The sequence below is a fragment of the Eubalaena glacialis genome, chromosome 2, assembly GCF_028564815.1.
Source record: "Eubalaena glacialis isolate mEubGla1 chromosome 2, mEubGla1.1.hap2.+ XY, whole genome shotgun sequence".
In the NCBI taxonomy this organism is placed as follows: domain Eukaryota; kingdom Metazoa; phylum Chordata; class Mammalia; order Artiodactyla; family Balaenidae; genus Eubalaena; species Eubalaena glacialis.
In genome coordinates this window covers 194,247,624-194,259,931 of record NC_083717.1, presented here as the reverse complement: position 1 = coordinate 194,259,931, position 12,308 = coordinate 194,247,624, and the positions used below count along the sequence as shown (strand labels likewise).

General features: G+C 66.4%; 1 protein-coding gene across 2 annotated transcripts in view; it reads right to left on the bottom strand.

Annotated features, from left to right (window-relative positions):
• The window catches only part of KIF26A (kinesin family member 26A), a 40,133-nt gene extending 32,956 nt beyond the window's left edge, over positions 1-7,177 (bottom strand). For both annotated transcript variants that reach the window (XM_061181363.1, XM_061181364.1), the window contains exons 1-2: positions 6,987-7,177; positions 6,389-6,634 (exon numbers count right to left, since the gene is read on the bottom strand). In XM_061181363.1, the coding sequence (XP_061037346.1) occupies positions 6,389-6,634; positions 6,987-7,028 (288 nt within the window). In that variant the 5' untranslated portion in view covers positions 7,029-7,177. The remainder of the gene's footprint in view (positions 1-6,388; positions 6,635-6,986) is intronic.
• Positions 7,178-12,308: the final 5,131 nt, after the last annotated feature.

Genomic DNA, 12,308 nt, shown 5'->3' with positions numbered 1-12,308 from the left:
CGGACACAGCAGCCTGTCGCTGGGCCGTGTAGGACCGTAAATCCGCCAGCCCCAGGCGCCCAGCTGAGCCCACCCACCCCTGCCCCAGCCCAGCGCCCACAGCCGAAGCCTGGGATGCTGCCCAGGGGGGCAGGGACCAGACCAGATGAGTCCAGGGAGCCCTCCCAGGAGCCCTGCAGTCCACGTGGGTCCCTCGGCCACAAAACGTAGCACCAGACGCGAAAGCGCCCCTTCACCCGGAGGGGGCCAGAGTGGCTACTCAGCCCAAGGACGCTGTTCCCAGACAGGGCAGCTGAGGTCCTGCCAAGAAGCGACCACGCCACAGGAGCTGGGGTCACAGGAGCTGGGGCCACAGGAGCTGGGGGAGAGAGGCTTGTCCGCCACGCGTCCACCCATCGGGAAGGGAGATCATGGGGCTCAGAGGTCAAGGCTCAGGGGTGGATGACCAGAGAGCGGCTCCCAGAGGCTCCCAGCCAGCCCAGACTGGCTGCTTCCAGAAACCTGACAGGGGACAGCCTGGCCCTGAATGCCACCCCCCACCGCACGGGCTCCCTGTTCCCAGGAAGCAGACGAGTGGACGGAGGCCAGACGCACTGAGGGACACTTGATCCACTTCTATCCTGTTTATTTATTCATACCCCGCACCTTCTTACACAAAAACTGCGGTGGCTTCCAGGAACTACTCGGCATACATTGGAAGCAAAACCACGTGGCTAGAGACAGTCATGTTAGAGCAGCTACGAACGATGTGAGAAAGGGCCCATGCGGTTGGCGGAAGCTGAAGATTGCATTTGCTGTGAACTTCCTGGCAGGCAAAGGAAAAAGGAAAATAGACTTTCCTTGCCATTCAAGACAACAACCAGCTCTTCCAACTCCCAAGTAAAAGATCCCTTCAGGACACTCGAGGGAGCCTTGAGAAGGCCCCAGACCCCCTCCTTTAAGCCATGCCAGACCAAGACAAGCCCCCGGCAAGGCACTGAGCAGCCCGAGGTACAGGGGTGACACCCTGACCCTCCCCCTTTCAGCAGAGAGGCAGTGAGGAAAGTCACCACAACTCACTCCCCTGCTCAGCCCCAGTGCTGACTGCAACCGAACTCCCCTCAAGAAGTTCTCTCCTGCAAGACACAGAGCTCCCTACCACAGACCCCGGCCGGCCCCCAAAGCCCCATCTCCGCTTCTGGCTGATGTTCAGAGGGCAGGTGTTCAGGACCCGAAGCTCAGTCCCGCCTCCCGCTGCCCACCCTCACTCCCCGAAACCCCAGACCAGCAAGGACCCAAGACGGGCACACGGATGGGACCAAAGGAAGTTCTCAGGGACAGCAGGGGACACCAGCTAGACCACCGCCCACCTAGGGAGGAGGGGGCCAGGGCAGGGTGTGGAGGGGCCGGCCGAGGTCTCGCAGAAGCCAGGTGGCAAGGCCAGGCCTGACCGGCCTCCTCCCTCCCCCTGCCCAGGCTTGGTCCCCGCGGCCTGATCCCTCCCCGGCTGAGTCATCAGTCCCCTACCAGCTGGGAGAGTGCCCAGCAGCCAGCCCCAGGGAGCACCCGCCCCTCTCACACCTCCCGGCTGCCTCTGGAGCCTGCCAACACCTGGCTCAGCTGGAGAATGCCGCTGACACCAGGTGCCCCGCCCCGGGGAGCCCCCCAAGAAGCTGGTGGAGCTCAGGCCAGGCTCCAAACAGCATGGGGGACAGGGGCCCAGGGACTGTGACTCCAGGTGGCGAATGTCCAGCACCAGCCGGGCTAAGCCCCTGCCCCCCCGGGACCCCACCACGGCACACCAGTGCGGTCAGAGCTGGGGGCAGTGGGGACAGACCACGCAGGCTTCCTGGGGGTGGTGACAGAGGCCCACCACCCCCGAGCCAGGCCCCAGAGAGAGATGGGAGGGTCTCCAGGCCTCTAGCCTTAGGAGCCTGGTCACGTCACCCCGAGCTGTGCCCGGGGGGAGCCCACGGCCTCCCGGCAGCCTTCAGACTCGCTGTCCAGCTTGGTGAAAAACACGAACCGGTGCTGGGGCTGCAAGGGTGGGCAGTGGTTCTGGAATTCGCAGGGCCGGGGAGGACGAGACCCCCCTGCCCGGGTAAGCGAGAGATTCGCAAGATCGAAAGGAGAACTGATCACTTTCCCCATCCGAGCACTAATCAATTCAGTGCCGTATTGACACGTGGAAGTCACGGGTTCCAGAAGAGTCACCACCTCCACGCGATGCATCTGGGCGGCAGCTGGAGCAGATCCCCAAGCAGGATTCCTGCCCCCCACGGCTGCAAGGGGCTGGGGACCGCCATCCTCCACGAGGGCCTCATATGGGGCGGGGGGGAGAGCCAAGATCCAGTCCAGCAGCCCTCGGGGTGAACACAGCAGGGTGTGGGAGGCAAGGTCTGGTCACTCAGTCGTTCAACAAACGTTTCTGGGTGACCCAGACTCCATGCCTGCCCTGACAGAGCTCCTGGCCTGGGGGTAGCACACTGGCCACAGAGACCACACAGTGGTCGTGCAGTGTGGGAAGGGCTGAGAAAAGGCGGGGCCAGGTGGCAGCAGGGGTGGCCTCGGGGAGGACGGTGGAGATGTGGGGGAGGGAAAGCTCGGGAGAGGGGAGGGGAGGTTCACTGCACACGGAGGGCCGCCAGGCTCTGTGCCAGGAGCTCAAAGTGAGGCCACTCTGTGCGGTCTGAGTCCCCCACCACCGTCAGCTGCCCAGGCGGGGCTCAGGGCAACTCAGGCTGTACGGCTCCACCAAACGAGCACGGGAGGAGGGGGGAGGTCTGCCAAAGGGGCACGGGAGTGGGGGGGGGAGTCTGCCAAATGAGCACGGGAGGCGGGGGGAGGTCTGCCAAAGGGGCACTGTGGCAGACCACCATGCAATGAAGAAGGGGCACCGTGCCCAGGGGCTGTGCCTTTCGGGGGGCCTCGGTCTGGCCTCAGTCTGGCAGGGCCCAGCTGGACAGCAGGACCCAGGACTGGCCAGGGACCCTCCTGAGGGCTCCACGGTTCAGAGAGTCCCCTCTGGCTGCCCTGAGGGTGGGCAGCTGTGCGTGGGCTGGGCCGGGGGACAATGAAAGGGGCCTGCAGGAACTTGGTGACCAGTTTGCCAGGGAAGGCTGGGGCCTCAGGTTCTGACTCGGGGGATAGAGTGGCCAGTGCTAAGCTGGAGGGCGCTCAGTCGTGGAGGAGAGGAAGGCCTGGCTTTGGTCCCTGGGTGGGGGGTTCTGGGAGCTCCCAGCAGAGGCCTCTCAGAGGCAGGGAACCTGCAGGACCACCCGGGGAGGGAGGGGCGGAGGGAGGGGGTCTGGGGAGAAGCAGGGCATCTGCAGCGGGGCCCACGGGAGGAGTGGCCCATGGAGGCCACAGGACAGTCCGAAGGGCACGCTCCAGGCCACGCAGGGGTCCGAAGGGGTCACTCAGAGACAAGGCCCTGGACCCTGGTGAGGGCAGAGGTGGCTCCGTGGAGGCCCAGAGGCCCCAGCCTGGCATCCCCCCCACAACCAGGCCCACCGCCCCTCTCAGTTCAGGCAGGACGGTCTCTGGGCTCCAAGCTGGGCAGGCAGAGCATGTTCCCTCCCCCACGGCCCCCAGGGACATCGGGGCTCAAAAGCAGGGGCACAGTCCTATCTGCTCCGCATGGATGAGGTCCCTGGGCGGGAACCACGGTCATCCTCACTGCCCAGATGGGGAAGCTGAGGCAGGTGCAGGGAGAAGGGAGCAGAGACAGCAAGGGGGAAGCGGGCCCTCCACCCAGGCTGCCCGCCCACCTCCCATGGGCACCAAAAACCTGGGCACAGCATGACCCCCGAGCCCACATCCCAACAAAAGCAGCAAGGGCTGAGGCACACGGGCCAGCCTGTGCCAGACGCGGCCCAACACACCTGTGAAAGGGGTGCGAAGCTGGTCCCAGGTACAGAGAGGGAAACCGAGGCCACGAGCTCTCAGCGAACCTGCCCAAGGTCCCACAGCCCGGAGCTGTCAGCTGGCAGGAGGGTGGGCAAGAAGCCAGCGGGGAGTCGAGCCCCGGCAGGGATGCCTCGGGCAAAGGATGGGGTGGCCGTGAGCTGGCTAAAAGATCACGTCCCTCGACCCTTGCAAGCCTCCCTCCCACCTGAGACCAGGCAGGGACCCCCAGGGGCAAGGGCCTCTCGGCCAGGCTGGGGTCGCAGCTCCACCCTCACCCCAGGCCATGGGAGCCCAGCAAGCCACCTCCGGTCCTGGGCCTCCCCAGATGCCCCAAGCATGGGACTAAGTGAGATGACAGCCAGCAAAGTTCTCTGTAAACTGTGAAGTGCCGTTCTCACAAAGCTCATCTTCTCACGATGAGAAACAAAAAAGGGCCCCCTAGGGAAAATTCTAGAACACAAACTCTACATTCCAGCATCTTGTCAGCCTCGGAGCAGAGCCCAGTGCCCCTGGACCATCGGGCCAGACTCCTGGGAGGACCCCCTGGGGCTCACCCAGAGCCGGGCACACACGGGTCCCCCCGGCTGCCCCAGCCTCCCTCCCAAACTAAAAGCAGAAGCAGTTGCACAAGCCCATCCCGGGCACCATCTCCCCAGCCCGCCCTGCAGGAAGCTCTGCGGCAGGCCGGGTGAGGCTGCAGGCCGTGCGCGAATCAGCCTGGATCACACAGGACAGTGACACCCGCCGAGGCCCCAACCACTTTGTCCCATGTCCCACGGCCCGGGTGGCTCAGCCCAAGGGCCTGAAGTCCCCTTGGGCCCATTCCCACCCTCTCTGGAGAAACAGTGGATGACGGGGCCCTCCCTTCCTCAGGCACAGCACCCTACAGGTTGGACAGCACCCCAGAAGGGCCCCTGGAGGCTACCCCCATCTGACAAAGGAGGAAACGCAGCGGGCCAAAAGAGATCAACAAAGCCAGAGACCCTGGTTTGCTGCGTGAACAGGCCGCTGGGTGCCAGGGACAGCTGGGGAAGGGCGTGAGCCCTCACCTGGCACTGAGGGGTACCCAGAGTCAAACGCCAAACTCGGGGAGGCCAGGAGAGGTGGGAGGTGAGCACTCTGGGTGGTCCAGGGCCTTCCCTGATGGGCTGTCTGCAGGAAAAGACCACTGAGACCTCCCAGATGAGGGACCCCGAATCTACCAGTGACTGGTGTGACCTGCAGCTCTCTCCACCAGGATCCCCTGCCCACCTGCGACCCACTGGCCACATGTCCAGCACCACCAGGCAAAGCCCAGCTCAGTCACTAAAGCCTCTCCTCTCTCTGGCCTCAATTTCCCCTAACAGGGTAGTAAGATGGCCCTGTGGCCCTGTCAGGCCCCCAGGAGTCTAGCCCAAAACACCCTCTCCTGGGGCCCTGAAGGTCTTCTCATGTCTTTTCAACCAGATTCAGGCCATCTGGGGCACAGAGCGTGGCAAGGCTGCACCCTGCTCAGGGCAGCAGATGCAGGAGCGTCCAGCCCCACCCCAGGACGGGCCACAGGTCCGCTCCCCTGACCGCAGAGCGAGGGTGCCCAAGACACAAACCAGACTCACATCCCCACTCCCAATGCCACGGGGAACACCGCTGGACCCCGGGAGGCCAGGGTCTCGCCCAGACCGCAGGGCCTCCTCGGAGAACTATATTTAGATTCAATGGGGATTATGCAGCCTTACTTCCCAGGACAGCTTTCAGAAAGGCTGCAGGTCAGGCGGGAAGGGCTTCCTCTGGAGACCACCCGCCCCCCCAGCCCCCAGCTTCCCAGGCTGTGCAAACTTCCAGAGCGCATTGTTCCTGGAACAATGGTCCCCGCTCCTTCCAAGACCAGGGCAAGCCCATTGGCTGCAGAATTCGGCAGAGCCCCCTCCCCTGGCCAACACCTTGGCAGCTGGGGCTGGAGCCTGGGGAACCAGATGGGTGGCCACTGCCTAAAGTGGCAGAGCCCCAGGCTGTGGGCCATACGCAACTCTTATCCATGGCCCTGGGAGGGGCCAGGGAGGGGGCCTCCCTCACAGCAGCTGGCCCACCCTCTGGCCCTCCAAGCCCTCCTGCCCCAGGTGGGCAGTTTCCAGACACTTGGCTGGGGGCCCAGGTGCCCCAAGGGCGACAACGCACCAAATAACCTCTTGCTGCTGGCAAGGCAGGAGCTGTCCCGCCCAGGGTGGAGGCCCTGCCATCTCCCCCTCTCCTTCCCCTCCCAAACACACACTAGGCTTCCAGCTGTGGGACATCTGCAGCAGAAACGCTTGCCCAACCCCCTCCGATCAGACAGTGGGACCCTCTTAGGATGAAATGCCCCAACTCACACACAGGGTGTTACAGACGGGAAACCGAGGCCCAGAGAGGGGAAGGGATTGGCCAAAAATCCACGGTGGAACCTCGCCTCCCTCCGGGCCCCAAAGACTCCCAAGTTCCAGCATGGGCCCCGTCCCAGGGGCCGGCCTGAGGAAGGGTCACTTACCCGGAGGGGTGTCCCGGGCCCGCCGACCAGCTTCCACGCCTGTCGCTTGAGCTCGGCGAGCTTCGTGTGGCAGTGGCGGCACCAGCCGCCTCCACCGGCCGAGTGGCCCTGCTCCGCGCCCGCCCCGGCGCCCTCGGGCGCAGGGCGGCTGCCGCATGGGTCCTGCTCGGGCCCGGCGGTCAGTCTCTTGCGGGGGGGCACCTCCAGCAGCTGCAGCGGCTCGCGGGCCGGGCCGCCCTCTGCCACCTGGTGGGGGGGGGCAGAAGCGGACAGTGAGCTTGGGCCGCTGGGCGGCGCCACCCCGGTACCCAGCACCGGAGACTCCAGACCTCAGAGCGACCCATACCGAGTGACGCACTCGACAAAGTTACGAGCGCTGGGCGCGAACCTGCAGCGCACCGTGTTCTTTCATCCCGGGAGGTCTTCATTGCCCGCCCCCCCCCCAGCAGGAGGCCCGTCGCCACCCGCGCTCCGCTCCAGGCCCGGCCCCCAGGGGGCGCCGCGCACCCTGCCAGTGTCCTCTGCGTCCCGGGCTCGGTCCCGGGCCGTCCGCCGGCCCCCCGTCGCCCGCCTCCCTCTCGTGCCCCGCTGCGCGTACCGCGGGTTGCGCCGCACACAGGGGGGCGCCGCGGCTGCCCATGGCCGGGACGCAGGAAGGGCTGGGCCGTCGCTTCGGGGCCACGAGGGCTCTCCGGGGGCGCCGCGGCTACGTGATCCGGCTTGGGGACGCCCCCATGGCCCGGCCGGCCGCTCCGAAGTTCGCGGCGCAGGCAAGTGGCTGAGAGCGCGCGGTGGCTGCGGCGGCGAGCGCGCTCGGAAACGAGGGCGGGGCCGGGGACTCCGGGGCGGGGAGGGGCGGGGCTCCGGGAGAGCTGTCCCGCCCCGCCCAAGCCCTCGCTCTGCAGTGTGTGGGGGAGGGGGTCCCGCAGCGCCGCGCGGCCGCACCCACTCCGAGGCCCCCAACCTGTTAGGCGAGTCCCAGCCCGAGGGAGGGGCGCTGGGGGCCGCGGTGAGATACCCCGTACACGCGCGCGTATGCGCCTTCCTGCTCCTCTCTTGGGACACTGGGGTCTCCTGGGAGGCCCCAACCCACTCGTCACTTTACAGGCGAGAAAACTGAGGCCGCGGAGGGGAAGGTCTTGCCCAAGGTCACACAACGAAGTGGAAGCGAACCCCGGCCCCCAGGCTCCCGATCGCTTTTTCCTGAAAATCCAGCGCACTCCGCGTGTCGGTGGCCACACTTTGGGTCTGTCACGCGTGGGTGAGTATCGCCGGGCTCTGCGTCTCGGAACGTGCAGCGCCCATGCCAGTGTATCTGTGCCTAGGCGTGTCTGCAAACGGCACGCGAGTCTTTGCAGCCGCGCGTGTGCGAGAAGGCCGGTGTGCGTGCCGTGCGCCCGGGAAGAGGGAGGAGGTGGCCCTGGGGGTGTGCGCGGGACCTGTTGTCAGCCGGCCTGGCAGATGGGAACTTAGCTCCGGAATTAATTGCCTGTTAGTCTCCGGCTGGGAGGTCGCCCCCCTTCTCCGGCGACCAGTTGCTCCCGCTCCAGCTCAGCCCTAAGTGTCGCCGCTATCCGAGGCGACAGGCGGCTCCGGATCCGGCTCTGGGTCAGCCAGAAATCCAGGGTCGGGCTCCGCGGGCGCGGCCACCCGGTTTCTCGCGACGCGAGCGCCCCCTGCTGGCCACCGCGCACCCGCCGCCGCGAGGCTCGGAAGAGGCCCCGCGCCACACGTCCGGGGCGAAGAGGCGCGCCGGGTGGGGGGGGTGGGTGGCTAGAAGGAGCGGAGCCAGAGCAGGGGACGGCTGGAAAACCGCGGCCCAGGCGGAGACCCCAACCGCAGCTCCCCGGCACGCAGTGAGACCCTCACACAGATTCGAGCCGCTCCCCGCCTCTCCTGAGCCCCTCAAAGCGACTCCTTCTTTATGTTTTGCCCACCCTCCCTTTCACTTGAAAGGTCCTCTCCACCTACGCACTCACTCCCCAGAAAAGAGTGGAGCGGGGTGATCTGCCCCTCCTGGCTCTCCCAGTCGTTCCTGGCCTGCAAAGCGGCGAGGGGAGCATAAAGTGGGCAGAGGGTCCCCACTCTCACTCCACGGTCCCACGTCGTCCAGCCCCTTTCCACTCGGCCTGGAGGCCGAAGCTCTTCCCCTTTCCTAGCTCCTCGAAGCCTCCTGAAGGAAAGGGGCGTCACCCCCGTCCGGATCTGGGTACCGCGGGACATCGCAGCCCCCGCCCCTCAACTGCTCTGGGACACAGACACACACATACGCAGGCCCGGGAAGCGCGACTCTATAGCACGCCGACGCTCACATTCCTCACCTGCACCTCCAGAAACACATCGGCCCCAGGAGCCCTTGTCCTATGCCTGGGGCCGGCCACACCCGCAACTTCGTTTGTCCGCACGGCTGCGGCGCTTCCAGAAGCACACGCTCACACCCTACACCCGGGTTCCCGGGGACGGCCAGACACAGCCCCGCGGAACCTGGGCCACCTCGGGACTCAGGATCAGCCGCGAGACCCCCGGCCCCCTGCCTCGCCCTCCCCAGCAAGGCGCGCGGTGGCACTCGGAGTCCCTGCGCTGCGCTCTCCTCCCTCGCCGACAGTCCCCCGCTCAGGACGCCGCGCTGAGGGGAGGGAGAGAGATGGGGCAGCACTAAGGGGGAAAAGTGCGGCCCCGCCTGCGCGACGCTGCTCGGGACCTGCCGCCTCTTTCCTGGCGCCGCACCCCGAGCCGCGGGAGCCGCGCCGCAAAGTCGCGCGACGGCGCCTCTGCCGCCAGCCGGGTCCGGCCGCCCGGCCCTCACCTTGGCTCGGCGCCGCAGGAGGTGGCTGGTGAACCCCAGGATGATCTCCGAGTCCAGGCAGAGCGCCCCCATCTCCAGCAGGCTGGGCGCCTTGCGGGGCGCGCCGCGGGGCGGCTCGGGCGGCCCCGGCAGCGCCATGGAAGAGCGGAGCGCGGGGAGCGCAGCGCGGGGAGCGGCCCCGAGCTCCTCCCGCCGCCGCCGCCGCCGCCGCCGCCGCCGCCTCCCCGCCCGCGCGCTCACTGGCAGCGCGCCCGCCTCCGCCGCGCCCCGCACCGCGCAGGGCAGCCCGCCAGGTCCCCAGTCCTTCGCGGCCCGCGCCGGCGGCCCCTGCGCTAGCTCCGCGCCGCGCGCCCCCGCGCTCCGGCCCCGCCCGCCCGCGCCGACAGCGCCCCCTCCGCCGGAGCGGCGAGCCAGACTCCCGGACACGCACACCCAAGGAGGAGGGGCGGGGGGCGAGTACCCTGCTGGCCCTGGGGCGGAAGATGGGGGCCAGGACCCGGCCTGGGTCCGCACCCCCTTGCTTCGCGCGCCTCCTACCGGGTGCTCTGGCCGGGAAGCACAGGGTCCGGGCGGCAGCGCCTAGCGGGATTCCGCGAAACCTCGGCGGACAGGGGGCGTGTCGCGGACCCTCCCACTCCAATCCGCCCTGGGGACTCCGCGCCTTGGGGGTCCCAGTCCCTAGACATGTGTAGGCAGCCCAGTGACCTGCGCTCCCCCCTCTGCCCATGCTCCACAGCGCTCCTGTCTGGGGCCCCTCCTCGGAAGCCCCCCATCCCACACCCCAGCCTCGGTCAATGGACTCCTAAGGCCCGTCCCGCCAGGACCCCAGAGCGCCTCCACTCCAGGACCCCGATTCCGCAGCCACCTGCAGCCTTCTCTGCCCTTGACCTGAACCCCTCCGGCCGTTCCTGGAACTCCCGCGGGCTGGAGGATCCCTGCTATTCGCCAGGCGCGACCAAATTTCGGAGTCCGCGGCGGGATGCTCGGGGAGCAGGGGTGGGTTCTACCGGGATACAAACTCAGGCCCGAATCCCGCGCTCCTTCAGTGCGCAGCCCCCAGCCTCGCAAGCTGACGGGCGCCCTCTGTGGGCGCAGGCCGGGCGGCGGGACGCCTGCCTGGGGAGGGTGGAGCCCCGGGACAGGGTCTCCTAAATAACCTAGGTCCACGGGGAGGTCTTTGGGAGTTAGAGGGGTGGGTATTAGGCAACACTGCCGGGGGAGATGGACCTGAACAGGATCCGGAAGGTAAGCAGGCATAGCGAGAAGACCGGAGAAGCGAGGGCCTGGAGGTCACAGCGCTGGGCCCTTTCAGAGGCGCAGGTGCGCAGATGGCCTGACATGACAGCTGGGCTGGGGTGCTACGGCTGGGCCAGCCCCGCAGCCCCCTCTGCCCCCTGGAAAGGACCATGGACTCGCCCTACTCACCCCTCTTCCGCCGCCGGGAGACCCTCCTGCTCCACGGGGTTCCTCCCCTGACACTCCAGTGGCAACTGGAGGACATTGTCTCCACCTGACTGCACCCGATGGGCTCATCATAAACACCTTATCTGCCCGGCACAGGGCTGGCCATTACCACTGCTCTGCCCCACCCGGGCCTCGCGTCAGGAGAGACACCCCAGGAGGAGCTGCCCACCTCCCAATCCCCATGGCCACTCCTGGCCTGGGGCAGAGATCAGGGCAAGCCATAAGGAGGGCCGGAGTGCCCCACTCCCCCTCCTCAGCCCCTCCTGTCAGCCACTGGAGGCCACCCTGGGGACCTCCCACCCTCCTCCCTCCCCACCTCTCCAAGACCCTGATCCTGGGGGGCTTCCTCCAGTGGACCCCGCTCTTGTGGGAGGGGGCTGCCACCATCTCAGTGGATTGATTAAAGCCATCGTGGGGATTTTTTTTAACATTTAATTTACCAAGCACGCCGCGGCCAGTCAGAGCTGTCCCCGGGGAAATCTAGGCCAAGGGAGCAAAGGAGAAAAACCCCTGCAATTGAGTGGAGCTCTGACAGGATTAATTGCTGGACTCCGCTTCCAATCAGACCCCGCATGGCAGTATTTCAGGAAGGCGGGAGGACACCAGGCTGCAGTGGTCAGATTCCTGCACCGGGCACGGGGAGCCTGAGCCCGCCATACCACCACCTCACCACGACCTGCTGGGGACATTGGGAAACCCCCCCAGCTCCACATGCAGCCCAAGTTCCCGTGGGTGGTCTCCAGCCCACCCCCAGCCATCCTTTCTAAGAGGGGCCAAGCCCTTCCAGCCAGCAATTTGAGAGCCGGGCCGGCATCCTGACATGCGTCCACGTTGCACTTTGGAAGATGAATGCCTGGCAGCAGTCTCTGTGATGGTGGGAAAGTGGACCAGTAGGGAAATGGACAACAGATCCTAACACTCGATCTTCGCTGACAGTAGACACAGGTCTAAAAACCAGGGGATCCTGGAAAGATGCCCAGACACAGTGTGCAGCAGGGTCAGGTTTGCGTTTCTAGAGAACATTTATTCCCATAAAGGCCTGGACCTTTCCTGGGAGAGACACAAGGGACAGGTACGAGTTGCTGCTTCTGCGGAGAGGAGAGGGTGGGCCAGGGAGAGGCTTCTCTCCACTTGCTATCCCCCCGTGTGGTTTTAACTCTTGCAGGGCTTTTAAACCATGAATGTGGGTGTTTAATAGAGATCAAGAAGCGTTGCAGTGCCTAAGCTGCCAGAGATAAGATGATCTGAGGTCCTCGAACTAGGACCCCACTCAGCATGGAGCAGCCCCTCCCTCCCCTCCATGGGCAGGGTGGGGGAGGGAAAGAAACCTTCCCCCCTCATCTCAAGGGGGGCTTGGGACCCTCCCAACTTCCCCAAATCTGGTCAGCTCGCCAGGCGCCCCCTCAGCACCCCTCCAGGAGGCTGGGCTCACGTCTGGGGTGGGGGAGGGGTCCCTCAGGAGGGCGGCCTGTGATGACAGCCCCACCCACCGTGTCCGCAAGGGAAGCCCACCTCGGCTCAGGGCAGGGCCTCCTGGCCAGGTCACCTCCCTCCTCCTCCTCAGCTCCGGGGGGGTTGGGGGGGACAGGCTTCAGGTCAGGAGAAGATCAGCCATGTTTCCAGTTCTCCTTCAGGGGCGGCTGAGTGCTG